General features: G+C 34.6%; 1 protein-coding gene across 4 annotated transcripts; it reads left to right on the top strand.

Annotated features, from left to right (window-relative positions):
* Nucleotides 1-468: 468 nt before the first annotated feature.
* LOC110689999 (major facilitator superfamily domain-containing protein 12-like) lies at nt 469-7,890 on the top strand. 4 transcript variants are annotated; one of them, XM_021866822.1, is made up of 14 exons: nt 469-690; nt 773-837; nt 1,903-2,098; nt 2,995-3,064; nt 4,947-5,143; nt 5,249-5,324; nt 5,429-5,512; nt 5,592-5,671; nt 5,982-6,108; nt 6,260-6,319; nt 6,484-6,534; nt 6,612-6,770; nt 7,212-7,347; nt 7,452-7,890. In XM_021866822.1, the coding sequence occupies exons 3-14, from the start codon at nt 1,941-1,943 to the stop codon at nt 7,619-7,621; spliced, it is 1,368 nt and encodes a 455-aa protein (XP_021722514.1). In that variant the 5' UTR covers nt 469-690; nt 773-837; nt 1,903-1,940; the 3' UTR covers nt 7,622-7,890. The 4 variants fall into 4 exon arrangements, with proteins under 4 accessions (XP_021722514.1, XP_021722515.1, XP_021722513.1 ...); XM_021866823.1 differs by having other exon boundaries at nt 822-837; XM_021866821.1 differs by lacking the exon at nt 773-837.
* Nucleotides 7,891-22,631: the final 14,741 nt, after the last annotated feature.

The raw sequence follows: 22,631 nt of genomic DNA on the forward strand, positions 1-22,631 counted from the left end.
TTTGATTGGTAATGAATATGTTCTTTTAAATAACAACTAAATATATGGTATAAGCCATACTCACCCATCCTTGGATTTCTATAATTAATGGAATGAATGCCCACTTTATTGAATTTCCAAAAATAAAATATGAACTTTCTAAACATTAAAATTTTCTCAAACAAATAATGTATTAGATTTGAGTTTTTCTTAATTTAAACCCTAAACTCATATCTCATAGGCTCATAAAAGTTACTTGAACCAAACACCCCCTTATTGAGTTAACTCCTTACCATAGAGCCAAAATGGTAAATTTATAAAGTCAACCCTTTAAATTAGTTAAATGCTTTTTTATTATATTTGCCAATAAAAAACCCTTCTTACCAAACAAGGCCAAAAGTAAAAAGAGAAAAAATTAAAATTGGCAAGTGTTATTGAATCTATTACACTAAAGAAGATATTTAAAAGTAGGAAAATTGGAATCTTTAGGTTTCTTATTGGTTAATGTTGCCGAACAAGTGCACACCCTTAAACTGTCAAAAAGTCACCGTCGTCTTCGTCATCCACAAACCACGCAATCCCTTCATTCCTTAAACTTTACTACTCTTTCATTTCTTTCCCATTTCATCATCTCCACTTTCTGTGCTCACTTTTCCGGCGACGGATTTTCCGACGTCGGCCTATTTTGCGTAATTCTTCAATTGTCATAAGGTCTGTTTTCTCCAATTTCATTACAATTTCTTTTTATTTAATTTTAGTTTCATTGAGAGTAACACCATTTGTTTTCTGGTAGGATTGGTCCCATTTGTTTCGTTGGATAAATTAATTTCCTAATATTGCAGTCCACAATTTTCAAGGGTAACACCATTTGTCGCAACCCTTTTATGCTTTCTGATCTTTTACGTAACTCATTCCCATGACTCAATGTTGGAACTATCTAAAGCGTCGATTTCATCCTTTCTTTTTTTCTTTTTTCTTTTGCTTCTTCTTCGACTACCTCACATTTATTTTTCTTCCCTAGCTATTTCCGTTGCTTTTTCCTTGATTTTTTTTTAAAGGGGCAGTAATTAATGTATCTAATTTGTACTCTTGGATTCTGTACTTGAAGAATTGCAACTTCTTATCAAAGTTTGTTTCTTTACTCTGCATTTTGCACCCCTTTATTTTCCTAATTTTATTGTCTATTTTTTTTTTATACAAGAAACCATTTATTTATATATTATTGTGTTTGAGTTTAATTTGATTAGTTAGTGTAGTTAGTTTAGTTAGTTAACCAAGACTGGAGATCAAATCCCGTCTCGAGCCTATGATGTTTAAATATATGCAGTTGTACACAGAACAATGAAGTTTTATTATTATGTTATGTACTTGTTGATGAACAATATGAGAAATTGAAGAAGAATCCATTGTAATTTTGAACAAGTTATGGCGGGTAAGCAAGGCACTACCGATTTAAACTAGAATTTCATATTTCCGAGTATTGGTTAACTTCTTATCTGTTGAGGTTTTGTAATTTTGAAAAACATAACCTAACTTTTACAATGAATTATTATTATTTAGTCTTAGATTCGAACAAATATTGAAATTCAGTTGCTGATACAAGTTTAATTAGGATGTTAGTCCTTTTTTATTTTTTTTTTTATCTTTTGTAAATTTGTCTACCAATTTTGATAGCTGGAGTTTTTCATATGAGCTTGAGTTGTTCATAATATATTTGCCAATTCCTTGATGAAACAGTAGACAACTGCATTTGATTATTATGCGTAGGATGTTGCAATGGAAAATAATGCAATGATGATTTAATGGAATCTGTCAATGAGAAATAACAGCATCTAGTAATTAGAATTGTGCTCGTAGTGCAACATGCACCCTGCTTGGTTGCTTTAGTTATGATGATTGTGCTGAAATGTTGCATTTTGACAGGCATTTGAAGTCCTACGTGAACTTTTACTCACGAAAGTATGATTGGTGATGTGGAAGATGAAGAATATTACAACAGGCCGCTTGGACGGTGGCCTGTTTTCGTCTATGGTGTTGGCCACATGCTCAATGACATTACATCTGCCTGTTGGTTTACTTATTTGTTGGTCTTCCTGACAGATATTGGACTTTCACCAGGGTATGCTTCTATGTATTGCTTATTGTTTCATTTGTTTACTTTCTTTTAAAAAGGGTTTTTATATCAAAGGGCAAGGAAGAGGGTCCATTTATAGATTGGTGTTGTTTTCATCATTTAAGGTTTATACTATTGTGGAAGAATAGCTTAGAAGTTACAAAGTAGCATAAGTACGGATGAAATCTTATTTCATTGATTTACTGATGTTATTAGATTTCTTAAAGTTATTTGTGACTATTTTATGGAATTATGAGGCATGAATTAAGATTTTTTCCCTGTTTTTCCAAGTGATGAGCTCTTCTGAAGGATGACATATTGGTCGTAATGGATGAGGCTCTAGGACAAAGTAGAGGAGATATTATATAGGTGGTTTTATTCATGCGATTTCTCAGATGCTATTGGCAGTAAAGCTTTGTTTGATAAGGCAGCTGGTAGCCCTGCTGTTTTGCAGATATGGAGAAGGGGAGGCCACTATAAATAGTGGACGTTTGTTTTGAACTATGAGTTACAAGCTGTAACATAGTTTTCAAAATGTTGGTTTTTTCAACTTTGTTGAAAATGGATGATACCCTTCATTGTGGTGTTAATGAATACACAGTACTATTCTAATCTTTCATATGCCTTACAGCTAAAAAGTCATGCTAATTGCTCCCTCTACTATTGGATTTGCTTAGATGTTTGGATTTATTGTTGTTCTAATTTTCATATTGTTTTGATTTATTTCCATATGTCTAAGACAAGATGCATATGAAGTGCTTGTTCTTAGGAAGTCTTTGTGCATCAATGGTTTTAGTTGATTATTTTATGTCTTTATCTATAGCTACCCATTTGGTTGTGTACTAAGTTTCACATTTGTATATGATCCATGTATGTCAATTATAACTTCTGTATGTTGACAGGAATGCTGCAATTGTAATGCTTAGTGGACAAGTGGCAGATGGATTCATGACTGCATTTTCTGGTGAACTGGTATCGTATAAACTTATTTTACAGCTTTAAGCTGCTTTAGTCATCATATATGCCTTTTTTTGACATAGATTCTTTTAGTATTTGTATTAGCTTATTAGTTGATCTTATATTTTGGCAGAGGCAGAAGTGAATTGGTTAACCTGATTGTATTATTGTAGACAGCAGTTGGGTTAAAAGATTTAGATAGTAGTACTTGCTATGATGCTGGACTAGATGAGAATTTGAGGACTAGTTTACAGTCATTTCATAATTATTTTTGTGTAAAAAAAATGCTAGGATGAAGGAAAACGAAGCCACATGTTCAACATGTAGCTATTATTCTCATTACACCTTTCTTTTACTAGAAAGTGTCACCTGTCGTAAAGTTCAAAATAAACTTTGATTCTTTGCGATATAGTTCTGGTCCTGATGACAGGAAGCAACGCACACTGTCGGCCTGTGTTGCCTACATTCTGCTATTTAAATAGTGAATTTGGGAGCACACAGAGAGAAGGCTGTAGAGGTCTTTGTTGACATATACAGTCTACATTCTAGGAATGAATGGAATTGAGGGGAGGACGTTGAATAATGGGAGGATTTGATGCCTTTTTTTGAATTTGATGCCTTTTTTGAAGTATGTACTTCTCCTCTTTAATTCCTGTTACAATGTGAAGTGGCTGGCATTGATTATAGAGGGCTTAAATAATTATGAAATTGGGTGGCGAAAGGAAGTGATGATGGAATAACTTCAATATGCATGGTTGGGGATTCAGGAGGTGGAAAATGTGCTTAAACTAGTGTTATGTAAGAAAATTATTGGTGCAGCCAAATAAAGAATAGGTTCATATAAAATCATCATTTTAGTGTAGGCTACTCAACAGCCCTAACCAATAGCATTCAAGTGTTTCCTGTTATTTTAATATTTCTTTTATCGCATGGAAGGTGGGTGAACATAGTACTTGTCAATCGAAAGCAAACAATTGTCAAGTTTTATACTGTAAACGTATACAGTTTTGCAGCTTTCATTTGTGATGTTCATTTCTTAGTTCTGTCTCATAACATGTGTCAAGTTTTTCTTTGAAAATGTTTTTTGGTGAGGATCTTAATGAGGTTGGTGGTGATAAATCATGACATAACTTGATTTAGGGTTTTAGATGCGATAAGTGGAACTGTGGGAAACCATTTCCTAGCATTTACTTAGGATCATATGCATATTAATAACACGAATCGCATAATGAGTATAGAATTACAACCTTTGATGTGTGCTTTCTTCTAACTTTGTATTATTCTCCTTTAGAGATCAAGAGCTTCAAATGTAGCTCTTCTATTTATTCCATGAGTATGAGTGCAGATCTTAACGTTTATTAGAAAAGGAGGATCAAATCACTCTCTTACTTTTGCTTGAAGGGCGTTGGCTAGATAGGTTAATTTGGCCTAAGTTTTTCTTGTGTATCGTGTATCTTATACATAATACATATGTAAATTATAAAGCATAGTTAGGCAACAAGAGGAAAATCTTATTATCCTTTTTGGCCTATAGTGGTCGCCTGGTCGGCCACACCAATGCTTATGTGGGCAATGGTGTATCTTTTATCCAAACTCATAGTTGATGTGTGGCCTATAGGATTCAATCATAATTGTTAATGAGCTCAATGATATTAGCTCATAGATCTTAGTTGGCCTCTAGCACAGTATTAAGACCACCTAAAATGATGGAATTAATATTTCTCTTATGCAAATTAAATATATTTAGTGATTGCATGCTTGATCGAAGAACATTTCCTTCGGTTGATCCTGAATTTGCTGTGTGTTTTATCTGAAAGCTAGTTTTCAATTGAATTACTTGCTGACTTGTACCATTAGTGAACTCGTTTTTTGTATTTTTTTTGTTTCTGTTTGCTAGATAGACCGGTTTGGACGCTTCAAAATTTGGCATGGCGCTGGATCTCTGTTAGTTGCTGTTTCATTTTCTTCTGTTTTTGGTGGTTGTATACCATGCAAAATATTTGGTACAGACTCATCTGCTTTGGAGACAATTGGGTACAGCATTTTTGCGGCTATCTTCAATATTGGTTGGGCCGCCACTCAAGTGTCACACATGTAAATTTAAATACTCTTTGTGCATCAAATTTAGAAATATTTTTAAATGGTAGTATCGCTTGTTTCCAAACAGATACATCTTAGTGTTTCTTTTATTCATGAAAGGTCTATGGTGAACTGTATGACGCTGAATCCGACGAGCAGAGTTGTGTTAGCCAGCTGTCGGAATGCATTTACTATGGTGAAGCTCTTATCCAGAGTAGTTTTTTTTTTTTTTTGAAGCATGCATGCTCTGCTTTGTCTTCTCGATCTTATTTTTTTTTTGGCTCCAATATTCATATTCAGATTGCAAATCTAAGCTTGTATGCTGTGGCTTTTGTTGTCTTTGGTCTTGGTAAATCAAGGACCCATGATGAGATCGAAAGCCAGGTACTCCTATGCAAGCATTATTTTTCTTTTAACTGGTGCATCTTTTAAGAATATCTTGCTGACCATCTTCCTTTCACAGTATCGTTGGATTGCTTATTCATCAATTTTTATCGGATGCTGCTTTGTCTGTATCTTCCTCGTTGGAACTAAAGAGCCCAGGTGTGTATTTATTAGTCCTGGTTCTGTGTATTGAGGATTAATCTTTGCCTGAGTATGATGCTTTATTCATTGGCCAAACTCATAGGCTCCGTATGTTGAGATTTTCAACTTATCAAAATATTCATTATAATTTCTTAGATAATTAGAGTCCTAACTCCTAAGCCTGAAGGATCAGTATGGTGCTATTTTATTTTTACACTACAGAAATTCAGTCTACTATGTTTATGTATACCCTCTTTGATCAATGCTTCCCCCCTTTACCTTTTACGCTTATTTATTTATTTATTTATTTTTTTTCCGCTCTCTGTAGGTTGAAAGATGGCTTTCCAGGAAAAGTTTATGCTAGAGTTGAATGGACTTATTGGTTCCATAAAGTTCTGTACTACCAGGTTGCTCTTGTATATGTACTGACTAGACTGGTGACTAATGTCTCACAGGTGAGTAGGAATCTCCATTTTTTTTTTGTGAGATATGAAGTTTATCTTTATGGAATTGGTGCCTTGTAAGGACTTTCCTGGTAATTTTCCTCCGAAAGGAGTCAGTTGTCTATTGTATGGCTCTGATTTTGTGTTTTTATGTGTCTGTCAGTCATTTCTGGCCTTTTACGTCATCAATGACCTACAAATGGCTCAATCTTCAAAAGCTCTGGTAAATATTTAGTTACACCTTAATATGGCACTGTTTCTTTCTTTCTTTTTCTTTTTTTATTTTTTATTTTTTATTTATTTATTTATTTATTTATTTAAATTTTTCTCCCCTGTTATACACTTATACACAAACTCATGTAATTGGTTAAACTTTACAACGTGTAGGTGCCTGCTATCATATACATTTGCAGTTTTATCATCTCCATTATTCTACAGGTTCCGTCTGTACCTCATATTGTATTTTCTTAATTATATTGCTACTAAGTTCTTGGAGAGTAATATGTCCTTTATAGGAGATGTCATGGAATGGCTACCGTCTGAAGACGTTCTTTTCTATTGGAAGCGTTCTTTGGATATTTTGCGGTGTAGCAGTTTTGTTTCTGCCTCTGGGCTTGAGTGGTTTAATGTATATCATCTCTGTGATTATTGGCATTGCAAATGCCCTAATGATGGTATGTCTTGAATCCTATTTCCACAATTAGTGCTTATATGTTTTTGGTGTACAACTTTACAAGTCACGAAGGTGGGGGGAATGTGTAACTTTGTATTCAGTATATGTTAGAACTTAAAAAGATGAATTACTCAGGATGACTTGGATATAAGTGAATATTGTAATCATTGTGAGCTCACCCATCATTTCAAGTCCTCTCGAAGCTTGGACCGTATAAGAACTTTTTGTATTTTCGCAATGGTACTCGGTTCTGAATTGTAGAAGAATCATTTAACACTAACATAATCGTGTTTTAGAGAAAGGAAATAAAAGAAGGGTTATTGTTTGTTTGAGAATTTTTTGTGTGCTACGAAGTATATCTTATGGATGTTAAGTTATCTGTCTTATGTTATCGCCCATGATTACCTTAATAATATCTTTTACTTTTGGAATTTGGTTGCAGGTCACTGGAATAGGCATGCAGAGTGTTCTTGTTGGACAAGATCTTAATGGAAGTGCTTTTGTCTATGGATCACTGAGTTTTATGGACAAAATGGGTTGTGGAATTGTGTTATACGTTTTGGAATCATATCATAGTAGTAAGTTGTTTATATATCCAGTATATATACTATTTACTCTCCTTTGGTGCATGCATTTACTGATGTCTGAAAGCTTAAAAGTAATATTCTTGGTCTATCTACAGATGTCTCCTCAAATGTCGGAGAGCTTCATTCGTCTGTACATAGCTTCTCAGTTACACGGTATGCAGTAGGTATTGTTCCCGCGATTTGTGCTCTTATTGGTGTGGCAGTAACATATAGTATGAAACTTGAAACTCCTCCAAAGCCAATAACAGAGCCCCTTCTGGCTTAACACGGTGCAAGAAGGTGCAGCATTGACACTGAATTTAGAGATAATTATGAAGCGAAATATTTTTTGACACTTGAAACCACGTCTCTTCTCATGTACAGTAAATGATAAATTATTTTGTAGCGCTTAATCACGTAATTTATATGCAGCACTCTAATTTCAATTTGTATACTTGATATGAACTTCTATCGTTTGGTCTTATTGTTATGGCCATTGGTTATTTAAAATTTTTGGTGCCTATATTCAGTATGCTGTGACTAATTGGTACTCCTCTTCAATCTTCCTTTTATCTCATAATGAAAGTGTTCTTTTCTCGACAAAATGAGGCTTATTACACTTTTCTTTTGCGACAATGTATAAGGAAATACATTCTTTCTCCGTGATCATTCACCCCAAGCCATGCGGCATCCTTGATCATGTATTGGAGATTAATCATAAAAGCTCTTTGAAAAATACACGTTAAAACAAATCCTTCGAACAACTAATAAAAGACGGAGAGAATACTACATTTGCATATGAATTCTAATTTTTTCTTGACACGGTAGGACACAAACTTATACAGTTTAAGTGCATAAAATTAGTTTGATATTGTTGTTGAATTGCTTTGTTTAATTAAATTTTGCTTAGCAAATTATCTCTTTTGATGCTCATGCTAAGTGTGAGGAGGGTAGCCCGTTGTTGGGGATCCGACTTCCTCTATGCCCAGACCCTTTAAAAGCATAGAACTTTACACTTTTGAAGGTGTGTTAGGATTTGAATTCCTGACTGTTTGGGAGATCTTGAATTGAATTAGAATTGATTCTATCATTATACTTTTTTGTAAGAAACTAGTAAGGAGTTGCCAATGAGTTATAGGAAAACCCATAAACCTCGTTCATGCCTTTTTCCCAAGTAGGGTTCAAGGGATATTTAGCATGAATCATAAGTTTACCCATGTCCAAATTGGTCTACTTGTACCAGAAATGAGTTTGGGAGCGAGGGTACTAACATAACATTCCTTTTAGGGAGGAATTGCTATTCTAGCCCAAGTGCGGCCTCTACTAGCTCTTCCTTTTTCACAATTTCATCACCAAACAATATATGCAACGTGATACCTAAAACTAAGTTAGTTGATTTTATTTACAAGCATTGATCACATAAAGATTACATTGCAACGAATGTCGTTATTCTTTGTTATTCAAATTCGTGAAAAGAGAAAGAAATAAACAATATTCGCCTTGGCTTAGGTGATAAAACAATCAATTAATTATTCAAATTCTAGTCTTGATTAACGCAAGAATACTATGTGAAGTTAGTTAATTAAAGTTTATTTAAGGTGATCAAACAACACTAATTAATTAATTAAAAGTTGTTTAAGCAAGAAAAGAAAGGTAATTTATCTAAGTGCTCGGGAATTTACCACTTTTCCTTGCTAGATTTTCGTTTAGAACACTTATGAACTCCTTGTTCGGGAACCTCCACCATAAGAACTAAACAATTAAAGGGCGAGTGTTTAGGACAAGAGGGATGATTATTGCATAAGTTCACAAGTTTTACTGTTGACTTTTTAGGCTAATTTTTCTGCGTGTTCAAAGCTCGTATTGAACCTCAATTTATAGGGAATGGGTAAGTTTAGGGTTTCGGACATTCTGCCGTAGCAGGTGGCGCGCGCAATCCAACAGGTTGCGTGCGGTTGGTACGCGCAAGTGATTTAGTCGCGCTGCACTAGGCAGCGCAACCTCTGGTCTTGCGCGTGGCTTTATGGTAAGATTCGATACTGTATATTTATGAAATTCTTAATCTTTCGCAAGCGCATCTCTGGAGGTTGCGTTGGGTGCTACGCGCAACTTTGTGAGTTGCGCGCGGTTTTTCCTGCGGTAGCCCTAGATATTAACCTAGGCGCTTCTAAATCCGTAAAAATTAGGTTTAATCTCGGGATTAGGCCTAATTTCTAATCGGGCTTTGTATTAACAACCTTTGGTTCATTTCGTTTGGATCAAGCTAATTGGTTTTATGTGTTTAGGCCTTAATCAGTAGTCCATAAGCATTCCTTACTCCAATCTAGCACAAAGATGGAATTATTTATCGTCACAGCACTTCCGGTCGGGACAGGGTACCAAAAGTAGATTTCTACAGTTAGCCCCCGCTTGATCGAGTCTAGAATAGACGATGATCAAAGTAGCCAAGGGAATGAATCTGAGACTCATTTTGCGAAGTTCCTTAGGGATAAGGAATCTTTCAGTAGTGTTGAGAATGTCAAAACTATTCTCGATTCGCTAAGTGTTCAAGACAAGTAGCTGCTAAGACCAGAAAAGGTTTTTTCTGGTTTTAGTGCGCTAAAGAATGTAGATTGACCCTTTGCTAGCATAGAATTCTTTTACAAGTAAAGGCTGTTTTGGGTGATGTCATGTTATGAGAAGGTACCGGGTTTAAAAAGATTAAAAGGGGATGATACCCTCTCAATATGCCATCAACGGTCTAAAGTCCCTCGATTTGTCATCGGAACTCTAGTCCATGATTTTAACAAAGTAAAGATGATAAAATCGGGGTGCTTCGGCATTCGTAGCCTAACACTTGAATAAAAGATTAACATACGCTGCCATAACAAATACTCGATGTCCACAAGATATGTCTCAGGACTGGAGGCACATATCCAAATCTAGTGAGAGAGAAGAAAATTGGCAACTCTCTCAGCAGTTTTTTCCACAAGATGAAAACACGCATCTCAGGATTGGGGGCACGTGTCTAAATGGGTGCGGCTTCAGTAGGGACCGCTCTTTATACAGGGGGTGGACGAACACCCTAAGTGTCCGGTAAAGTTAGATTGCTTCCTAGCTAACCGTATTTGCTTCCAACGGGGGGCGTCTGACCTGATGTGGTTCGGCGCGCTCATTGACTCGTTTAAGCTAACGCCTTAAAAGAAACAGAAGTTCTGCCGTTTTTGACGGGAGGCAGATCACATTGCTAGTGCAATTTTACGCAGCACATACACCGTACAATTTTACACTATACGATACGCGGTATTTTTGTTATGGACGCCAAAAATATGAAAAACGTGACATTTCTAAAAGGGCAGTACAAGAAAATGCCAAACTGTCTAAGGGAGCTCTTACGTAAAGCACCACTACGGGATATTTTAACACGCTTCACGAAAAACATCCAAAACGTATGCTTGGGGCAGGCACAAAGCACGATGTGCATGTAGGATGATGCAAAAAACTATCAAAGAAGAAAAGAAACTACAGGATGCAAAACAATAAAAGGTTTTTGAAGGTTTTAAAAATTTTGCGAGAAAGCCAGTCAAGGTGCGAATTCAACGAGCTAAAACGTTTGGTTTGGAAGAGAAAATAAAAACCAAGAAAATGGTCATTTTGACTGACTAGTATCCGCGCGCAACTTTGGGGGTTGCGCTAGGGTGTCGCGTGCAATATTAGAAGTTGTGTGCAGTTGTCTCGCGCAATTTTTTGAGTTGCGCGCAGAACTTAAACAACGAACAATTCTAAAGAAACATGATCCGCGGCTCGTGTTCTTCTTCGTCATTCGCCATTTTCGATCTCTTTCCCTAGAGCTCCTTTTTCGCTATCGTTTGAAGCTAAGGAAAGTAAATCTTGCTCCTTGTTCGTTGTACCAAATTTAGAATTTGGTCAACAAAGTGGGGAAAATCGAAAGAAGAACCCTAATTTTTGAAATTGGGGGTATTCGATTCGACTTGTTTTTATGAATTTGTTAGTTCTATGTCGTTGTGACATGTTTAAGGAATATATTGCACCAAATTTCATGTGAAGTGGTCAAGTATTGAGTCATGTACAAGCATATATGTGTTTTTTTCTTCATTTGATTTTTGAACTGTGCTTGAATCTATTTCTTTTTTTCTCAGATGGACTGTACTTGTTAATTTAAATGTAAATTGAAGTGCTTAGAACAACAATTATGCATTAAAATTAGGATCGAAATTTTGAACTTTGATAATGGCATGAAATTTTTCATGCAACTCATGTTTATTTTACTCATGCTTAAGTTGCAAAATTGGTTTTATCAATGATAACAATAATCAATAGTTATTATTATTCATTTATAAAACTATGATTTCAAGATTTTCATAAAACTAGTTAGTTTAGGAAATTCTTGAAGACATCATCGAACTGGTGTAGTTTGGCTATATTTTCGGGCTTTTGAGCCCCCATTTTATATTTTCGAGTGTCATAACCCCCAATATTGGGTGGCTTCGATGACTTGTTTGTTTTTAAGAATTAGACCCTTTCATGTTGCTTGAAATAGGTCTAGAAATCCCGTGTTTCGTCTCATTATGATAACAACTAGGATCTTGGAAACAATTAAGCGAGCGTGTTTAAATCGTTTTTGACCATTCATAGTTTTAACAAAGGAAATTTGCTAATTAAGTTTAGTAATATTGGTTGTTCGTTAGAACAAGTAAGAGGGAAAATGAAATGTTGTTTAACTTTTTCCTCTATTCTTGTTACTTTTGAATTCTTTCCTTTGAGCTCAAATTTTGTTATCGATTGAAGCTCGAGAAAATAGATATCATCCTCTTTGCGAAATTCCAATGTTTTCAATTTTGTCATTCGCGCAACGATAGAGAATTTAAAATGAAGACCCTTTAATTTTGAACTTAGAGTCTCTCTCTCTCTCTCTCTCTCTCTCTCTCTCTATCTCTCTCTCTCTCTTTTCTTTTTTTTTCTTCATGAAATTGTTTGTCTTATGTTATTGAAGCGTCTTGATACAATTTTCATGATGAACGATTGAGTATTAAACTTTCGAATGAGCAGGCATGTTGTATGCGTTTGAATTCTATTTTGATACTCATGATTTGGTTTCTTTCGCTCTATACTAGTCATACTCTCTAATCTTTAGAGTAAATTGAAGTATTGAAACAACAACTATGCACTAAGATTAGTTATTGAAGTTGAACTTGAAAATGGCTTGATTATGTGATATGTTTGTAGTTTGTTCTATGGCCAAGTTCAGTTGCAAACTTAGTTTTCAAATGAACATAATGATATTGAGTCATTGTGATGCATTTGAAAATTGTGGGCTCAAGATCTACGTAAACTATTTATAGTTTAGGCGATTCTCGAAAGTAGCTTGAATGGCATGAATATCTCATTTTGTTTATTGTGGATATTGGAGCCCCTTTTTGTCGGGTTATGCGCATTTTTGATATTTCTCAAGTCTTGGAGCCCCCAATTTGGGGTAGTTCTAATGACTTGTTCTTGTTCAGGCCATTCATATCATCATGATGTGGGAATGGGCTTATGTATCCCATGTTTTGTGTTTTGAGAAAATTTTAGGATAATGACATGGCTTACGCATTTTTAGCTAAAGTCATGTTTAAGGAAGCAAGTTAGTTCTTTGCTTGTTTATAAACCAAAAACAATTATAGTTAAGGTTTAATAATCTTTACCTAATGTCAAAACATTCGTAGAGATCATTGAGGTGATATTATTCTCAAAGTTGATTTAGAACATTAAATATTTTCTTCGTTCTTATCAATCTTTGATTTTGGTCTTGTAGGTGGTTCGTTTACCATCCCTTAGCCAATATTCGCTGGATAACTAGGCGAGAACAAGTTTGAGTTAAGAAGAAGTCGAATATTAGTTCATTCCTTTTTGAAATATTTATGTATATACATGTATTGTCCAAAAGGTTATGGAAAATCTGAAAATTTATTAATTTTGAGAAAATGAAACAAAATTCAGAAAGGGAATTTTGAAAACTTTTTTTTGAGAGAGTAGGAAACACATTATTTTGAACTGGAATTCAAAATTTGGAGAGGGTCCAATAATTTTATTGAAAGTTTGTTTTGAAAATAAAGTGAAGCTACTATTTCTAGTACGCAAAATACATAAACATGTTATTTTCGAAACTGGACCCAAAATGGAAAGAAAAGTCTTGCTCGTAATTGAGTGTGACTTTTTTGTCCAAAATTGATGAAGGCAAGTTGTAATTTGCAACTTATCTCGAAAGGATATGAAAATGTGAGCAAACTCTTGTATTTTCAATCTTGTCGTCTCTTTTTTGTGTTTGTCATCATTGTCATATTTTGCTAATTGAAAGTGAAGTTCTTCCCATTAAGCAGGCGCCATGGTTTGAAAATGAATATTTATCAAACTTAGGTTTGATAGAGTGTTAGAATAATTTTTAAAATCATTCGAATCTCTTTCCAAAATATGGTCTTTATTCAAAAATGAAAGTTAAGGTGAGACTTATATTTTGTAGCCCCCAAGTGTAGACTTAGGTGGCTTTTGCAATTTATGTATACATATACTAGGGGATGTTTCTCATATTCGAAACCCTAGGATTTGTGTTTCCAATTTGTGGGATTTTGCATATGTTTATCATGAATTGTTTGATCAATTAGGAAGTAATGTTCTTCCCTTTGTTATTTAAAGTTATTAAGATGGTTCGTAATAAGCTTTGCATGACATTGATTTTGTAATATAATTAGCGTGTTCAAATATGTAAATAGAGGGAAGTGGAGCGTCCTGGCTTTTTGAGCCCCCAGTTTGAGGCAAAGAGAAAAAAACGGGAGGGATCATTCCGACTTACCCCCCAAAAAAGAAATGAACAAAAAAGACGGATTTTCATAACAAAGGAAGGGGAATCCAACTTTCCAATAGAAGAAGAAAGAAAGAGAATCAGACATGTATTTGAAAAGCAAGGATTATTAACTTAGTAATGGAATCATCGTGAATATTTGGCATTGAGGTATACGTGTAATAGCGATAACGATCATTTTTTCATGTAGCGATCATGTTCAATCAATGTTCCTCGCTTAGAGAGGATGAATATATCCCACGCTGGCGGCCATATAAATTGCTCTTAATGAGATGACTAATGCTCAAGAAGTGTAACAAACTTTTAAAGTTGACGTCGAGGCTGTCAATATATCAAATCAAAAACCGTATTCACTCGTCTTTTTCTAGGCAACATATATAGAACTTGAATCACCTTGGTAATAAATAGCCCTATTATTAAAAGAAAATAAGATGATTGTTTTTGGAAATGGTAGTCACCTTATTTTTCTTGGAAAAAGATATGGAAAACATCAAATTTAATTTGATTCGATTGCTCTACAAAAATAATGTAATCAAGCCAATGGCTATCAAATCATCCAAATTATTTGATTTTATAATCATTGCTCAACACTTTATGCACTTTTTGTATGGGCATAACTACTCAATAGTAGGTCCATATGTGCAAAGGCTTAAGGTGGGCCATATTTATGTAGAATGACGACTTTTGTGGTACATGGTTATGGTCTACCTCAAGGAGGGCCTTTCCAAGGTTGTAACGTGGCTAGGCTTGGGATTACGAAGAATGGACAGACTCAAGTATACTCCCTTAATCCCTTACTTTTGGTGCTTCTCAAATTAAAACCTTTTTAGTTCATTTAACAACTCCTACATTAGGTGCCTTTCTCTTGCCTTTTTTTTTTCTTTCTCTTTCTCTTTTTTTTTTTGGCAAGTTTGGCTTCGGGTTTAGAACAATTTTTAGATTTTGCATTGGATTTTTCCTTTTTGGGTTTATACTAATTTGTGTCCTGCTCTTATGTTTCGTTCCCCCGATTTTTCATCTGTATCTCATTGCACCATTCCCATCCCAAGGTTTGAAATAATGTAGGTTGAATAAGTAAGGCTCAATTGACGAGGCTCAAAAGGGCTGCCAAAAAGATGGATTTGTTCTAAGATTAAAAACATGGGATCATTTTCGTGGAGTTTCAAGTTGCCTCTTGTGTTGGTGTATTCATCATATCCCTTCTTAGTGGGCCAAAAGATGGACCTCTTTTCATTCGACAAATCTTGTAAGCCAAAGCTCATCAAGATTTTTAAAGTGTTAAGCACATATGCCTTTTTTGATATTGTCTGTTTGTATGTGTATTTCATTTAATTCGAGCTAATAACAACAAAGTGATTGAAAAGAGAAATAGATAGACGTACTTGAAAATATAAATTTTTATTCATTAATTAATGAGAGTACATAATAAGTAGATTCGACAGCATGAATCTCTTAGTCTATCATAGAGAAAACAAAAAGGAAAGAAACAAAACAAGACCTAGGGTATTGCATCTTGAATTGTTGACAACTTCTTGAGATTGCGTCTTTGAGCTTTGTCCGTTTCCAACGTAGGTACGATCCTCTCTAAAAATCTAGTCCATCTATATGATTCATGGTTTCATTTATCATCTCCCTTTCAATTAATGTTCTCACAGTGTAGACTTTACGAAATGTGTCTAACCAAGGTATTGTAAATGGCACTTGTATGGTGGAGACATATTGTTTATGAACTTTGGAACAAGTTCATGTTCCGAAGGTCTTTGTGAAAGAAGAGCAATCTTTGATCGCCACCTGGAAAAGAAGTCAATGAAGCCTTCTTCATCCCCTTGCTTGAGTAATTCAAGATCGCGCAAGGTAGTTGTGAGCTCGATGTTATCTCCATATTGGGCTAGAAACGCTTTTACAACGTCCTCCCAAGTGGAAGTTTGTTATGCATCGAGGTTATAAAACCATGATCTAGAAATTGGGTCCAATGAAAGAGGGAAATTACATGAATATAAGCTATGCTCGACCCCTTTTAATGCCATCATTCCAAGAAAGCTCATTAAGTGAGTCCTAGGATTGTCCGTAACCTTAAAGGCTGGTAAATCCGTAGTCAAGAACTTTTCTGGGAGAGTCTTGCCACTAGGTTTTGGTGCAAGCTCGTAATTGAAGAACTTAGTCCCTGAGCTAGCTCGAAGGACAAGTTTCTCCAAGGCCTCTAGTCTTTCGGCTCTTGCTTTTTCTTGAAGAATTTTTTCTTTTTCTTTCTTTGCTTTTATTTTAGCCTTTTAAGATTTTTTATGAGCCTTCATTTGGGCTTCTTCTTCTCATAGGGCCTTTAAGTTTTGGAGTTCCTCTCTAAGTTTCTCCAATGCTGCTTTGTCACCCATGATTGGACTATGATGCAAATGTGGAATATGACCTAGTAATGTGTATCACGAGAAATTGAGTGCGTTCACTTAAACCTTTTCTGCCAAGCATTCAAGCAACAAACAAAAGTCAAATTTGTTTATCTTTTGATCCTTCTAATACAAATTCACTTTACGCAAGTTTGTTGATGGAAAATGTCAATAAATTCACGAACAATTAATGGAATGTCATGATTTATGTTGACTTCAACAAGGTAATCATTTAAGGATTCACTTTAGGTAAACTGTTTTCGAAAAAAGTAGAAGAGAATGAAAAGGGAAGTTGGATTAAAAAACGCTTATCAACTTTATAGAAATATTAATCGACCTTAATACACTCCTTAAAATGATCAATATAACAGAATGTGGTATTAGTTAATCATTTAGATTTCAATAGAGATCTTTATCTCGTATTTTTTTATATTTTTTTATTTTTAAGATTCTCATATTACTCGTCTTTAAAAGATAATTACTATTGGTTCAAATAAAATGGTTGCCTCCAAACTTAAAATCCAAGAAATAATCAAATCATTTTCTCGGATTTATCATTCATTATTCTCTCTCTCTCTCTCTCTCTCTCTCTCTCTCTCTCTTTTATTTTTATTTTTATTTTTTTGAGTTTCTCTTTTTGTTTCATACTTTTTTTTTTAAGAACGATTTCTTGATTTTTTTCCGCTCTATTTCTCATTTTTTATGAGGCAATCATTCCAAGTAAGGTTCTCGGGATTTTCTTTTTAAACCATAGAAGAGGTAAATAAATTATACTCTTAAATCAAGGTTGATTAATTACAACTAAAAGATGACGACCACGAAAATAAGCACGTTTAAGAATGGGAATATTGACGACGAAGTCCTATTAAGGGATGCAAACTTCTAATGACGAACCTTATAAGTAGTAATGTCATTAGTTCGATTAAAAAGTACGTAAACGAATCATCATAAGTGAAAATAGTATCGCGCGCAATTTTTCGTCTTGCACTAAGGTGGAGAGTGCAACTTCGAGAGTAGCGCCTGCTACATGCCTTTTATTTTGGCGAAAACGCCAAAATAAAAGAACAATAAAAGACATATTTTTGAATTTTTTTTAAAAAAAGAAAAGACGAACAAAGTAAAAGCAACTAAGTTCGATTACCTTGTTAGCCAAAGAGATATTATTAGCACCTACTTAACGATTAACCTTGAAGCGGTAATATTGTTCTCTCCGTAGTATAACATTGCTCGTAATGAGTCAAAATTAACATTGAACAGTGGGCGCGCGCAAGAACCAGAGTTGCGCGGAAGAGCAGCGCACAACTTCAGGACTTGCGCTTGGAGGGTGCATGCAACTTTGAAAGTTACTAGTGAACCTTTCGAAAATTTGCTTCTTTCTTATAATTGTTAGCCTCACCATCATTGGTGTGCTCTCACTTGTAATGCTTGCGTCTTTACAAAATACCATTACCAGTGAACTTACTATCCCTAGGCCTTCATCCCAAAGTGAATTAGATGGCGATGGTGACAGTGATGGAATGTTTTTTCAGTGAGGCATTATCATCAAAATTGACCTGCCAAGTTTCATTGTTGTTTTAATTTTCGTGGTTTAATTTACAAGTTGTTGAGATGCTGCTACACTAAAGGTATACTATAACTAAGATTTTTTATTTTTTTTTATTTGACAAAGCTAAGATGTAATACCCTGGAAATTTCCTCCTATTTAAATATCCTTTTTATCCTAAATAAAACTCAATTTAGGAAACCTCCAAAATATTACAACCACCATGATAACGACTAAGGCTATTTTCAAAGTCACACAGCGGAGGATTGACTTTCAAAAACTCAAATAAAATAAAGTTTAATAAAACAAGTTCAAAATTCAAACCAACTTACATCAAACCAATAAATTGGAACCATTAAAGGCCCTTTTTAAAACCAACTAAAAATATCAAAACAATTATTAATGTTAGTGTCAACAATTCATAAATAATTTAATACAATAAATAATAAGCAAAGAAACATATAACCCTCTTCGCTCAATCCCATCATGCTTGATATGCTCTTTCTACCTGTACTTCTCTTTATTTCAACCTCACTACTCGCCATATAAAATGGGTCATAGTAGGCCAATCCAAAGAAAAGCCAAACACAAACAACAAAGTACGAATCAGCAAAAGCTGAGTACATATGCACCAATAGGAATAAACACACTAACATGAATATCTTAACAATAGACAATAAATAAATAACTAAAACATGCTTGCCATACAACACAAGTCAACTTACCTTTGACTCATGACTCTACTTTAATTTATTAATATATAGCTTTTGATAACGCATCGAACGAGTTTCCTTCCTTAAAAATAGCCCATTAAAATATTGAGCTTCGTTCCAATTAGGGAGCTACCCCAATTGGCACCTACTATGTCACCTTGTGACGGAATTCCAGCGCATTAATAATAAAAGAAAGTAAAGCGTCTTCTACCCCTGTAGAAGCTATGGTTAAATATAAAACCCCATAACTCCCCCCATATGTTCATACTCAAGGTATATACGTTCCAAGAGTTTTGGTGCGTATCCTCTTACACTTTACGTGATTTACCAATTTAACTTGTGATGACTCTAACCAATCAATTAAGATAAACGTCACAACAATCATCAACACATACTTCAATTTGTTTCTTGAATTAACTAATGAGCACACACAATTTATTTTAATTAAGGTTCCTTGCCTCGTTTTGTGCGCAAAATTGCACAATTACTACCTTGGTGCATAAAATGCACTAATAGCTTCCTTAACTCAATCTCAACTTATGTGAGTGAGTAATAAACTAACTTCCTTGACTTGACCCCGACTATGTGGGTGAGTAAATAATTGAATAAACTTTCTTGACTAACTCCAATAATAAATGGGTGAGAATAAAATCAAGAATCATGCTCAATAAATATAATTTTAGCTCTTTTAAACATATATATAAGCCTTTCTTAATAAATTCATGTCTTCTTGATAATGAATAATAAATATATACATGATTCAATCTCTTTCAACTTGTATCAAGCTCATAGTAACAATTTCAACATATTCACATGCTTACATATAAGACATGGATAATCAATCAACCATTCCAAGTATCACAACAACAACTTAACATGATACTAATCTAATACTTGATACCAATTTAACTTCCTAACATGGTAATATGCATATTTAACACTTCTTACGCGCATACGTACCTGAACTCGTCTTTCCAACTAGCCACAATGCTAGAAATAACTCGACTTAAAGTCTCCTACAATACCAAATACATAAACTCAATTACTGCCTTGATTACACAAATTTCCAGCAACTTTTAAGCATTTTAAAATCTCTCCAATAAGCTGAAATTTTGGTTAAAAACCCTTAAAACTCTTTTGTTTTTTTAAGTGGGTAATAAAAACCCCAAAGTAAAAACTCAATTATAGTGTTTATATAAAAATTCCAGCATACTTTTTAAGGTTTAAACCCTTCAAATAAATCTGAAAATTCCATTAAAATCTATTAAAACATTCTCTACATATGGGTAACCAAACCCTTTTTATTAAAACACAAAAGTAGTACTTAAAATAAAAATTCAGCATTATTATTTTGATAAAAACTCATTAAAACTTCATAAAAATATATTGTTTAAGCTTTATTATCACTTACAATCAATAGGTACATAAAACCCCAAAATCAATTGCAAGTTAGATCCCTAAAAATCAACTCATTTATAATTAAAACCCTAACTTTTAATACTTTAAGAAATCTGAAATTTAAATACTTTATACTCTAAAATTTGCAATCTTTAATCATAAAAACATAATTATAAAACATATTAATCATGTTTAAACAATTAAAATCAATATCCAAAATATATAATTATAGGAATAATAATTAAAACAAGGAGCAGAAAGAAGGGAGTATGACCACAGTGGGTGACAGCTGGTTGGCCGGACTGCTAGCGAAAGGTGTAGAGGTGGTGACATGGCAGCGAGGTGGTGATGTGGCAAGGGGAGCCGTCACTCCCATGCGTGAGAATTCACGCATGAAGCAGCATCCAAAGAAAATAGAAAGAATTAGAAAAGGAGAAATAAAGGGAAAAAGAAGAAAAGATAGAAAAAAATTAAGGAAAAAGAAAAGAAAACTTACATGAGAAAACCTTATTTCTTTGAGCCTCTTTGTGTGGGAAAATTTTGGGGTTTTGAGGGATATTTATAAAGTAGAGAGTAGAGATTAGGGTTTGGCTTAATAAATAAATGGACTTTAGTCGTGAAATATTTGATCCACAAGGGTTCAAATAAAAGAATTGGGCTTATTTAAATGAAATGGGTTGGTCCACTAGGAGTATGTAAGGATTGTTTACATATTATTATTTAAACGAGCCCAAACAATTAATAAACATTTAGCCCAAAATATATTTTACTTTTATAAAACTCAATAATTAAAATAATTTAGCCCTTTAAAATATTTAATTAAAATACTTGAGCCCTTAAAAATTCATTTTATAAATACTTAAATACTTTATAAAAATACATAAAAATACAGAGTATTACATAAGAGAACTTCATAAATAAAAGTAGAATTACAACCTAAGAGAGCTAAGAAACACACCTAAACAAACCCTCATATAGGGCTTGCTACTTATCCTTGGAGGAAGAATGAAGAGAACAAAATACTGAAAAAAGTCTTACAGCATTACAATAGTTGTGGAGCCTGGGCAACCAAGAGGATCGTACCACATCCATACTATGGACTAAGAGATGCAAAATTCACTGAAATAATCGAGATGGACAAAGAGCGCTGGACATAATCATCGAAGAGAATCGAAACTGGCACTGACACCGAAGGAAATTCATGGTGAAAGTTGTTGGGAGACGGAAGAACCGGAAATTGAATGCACCCTGTTGCTGAAGAATGGACCTTTAACACCATTCCACTCCTAAAGGTTGAAAAGCATAGCTGCATCTTAGGAGTTAGTCATATGCTTTAACGACTCTACCATGAGAAACCATGCATCCAAATGCAGGTTCTCTTCTTGCAACTCTACCAACAGAGAATGCAGGAAAATGGAGGACTTTGCTTACCCCAAACACTAAAGATGGGGAGCCTCCTTCAAGATATTAAGTAACAACGATGATCGACTTTATTTGTCATCACCAAAAATAACAAAGGGATGATAGCAATTGTATGAATGCCTATATCATCCCTCAACCAAGCAACAAGAACAACAAACAAAACTCTTCCCTCAAAACCACTCTCCTCCTGCAAACTCTATATGCATGGAAAACCATCCACCCGCACAAATAAGTCCACCCCCTAAAGGACTGTGTTAACTACTGGGGGAACAAATTCACACCCCAACAAGGCTACCAGTAGGATCACCAACCCAACTAACAAGGATTGCTTAATCTTGTAACCCTTAAAACTGGCCAACAAGGCTCCAAAGACAACGGCAACACTTCGTTAACTTCCAAAACTAGAACTACTCTATGAAACTCTAACTCATGACCAAGCAGAGATAGAGAATTATTTAAAAACAAAAACCAAATCAACAAAACAAGCAACTTGTGCAAGAACAACATGACTAAACTAAGGCAAACCAAGAAGAACAACTAAAAGAAATCAAGCACACAAACATTCGTGAGACAACAAGAAAAAGGCAGCGAGAACACGAAAAGAAAACCTCACAGCAGAAACCAAACCTAAAACCAAGAACAATCTTCAAGGGCAACGCAATATGAACCCCTCACTAAACCTAACCTTGAAAACGCGAGGAAACCCTAGCTTTAACTTCACCTTTACCGTCAGGAAATTATTTAACGAAATTCCTTTCGACGGCGGTGTTAAGAGTAGCCTTTGGTTCTTGATTTGTTGAGTCGTGTAACACCTGACGATATACCGAATTTGATGAAACCACCGAAGAGGACGAAGAAAATCGGCTCTGCAAATTCCCCTGTTTTCATCACCAAGCGACCAACAAAACGAAAATTAAACAGAAAAAAGAAAATTAGTAGAAGGATAAGGCTCGCCGGTGACGTTTAGGAGAAGTGCGCTAGTCGCCGGCAAGCAGGGCCTG

Source organism: Chenopodium quinoa, unplaced genomic scaffold (assembly GCF_001683475.1).
Source record: "Chenopodium quinoa cultivar QQ74 unplaced genomic scaffold, ASM168347v1, whole genome shotgun sequence".
NCBI classification, from domain to species: Eukaryota; Viridiplantae; Streptophyta; class Magnoliopsida; order Caryophyllales; family Amaranthaceae; genus Chenopodium; species Chenopodium quinoa.

Coding starts and splice junctions, on each gene's coding strand:
- LOC110689999 (XM_021866822.1), top strand. CDS start 1,941: ATGATTGGTGATGTGGAAGATGAAGAATATTACAACAGGCCGCTTGGA. Junction 6,535..6,611: donor TCATCTCCATTATTCTACAG/GTTCCGTCTGTA, acceptor TGTCCTTTATAG/GAGATGTCATGGAATGGCTA. Junction 7,348..7,451: donor TTTGGAATCATATCATAGTA/GTAAGTTGTTTA, acceptor GTCTATCTACAG/ATGTCTCCTCAAATGTCGGA.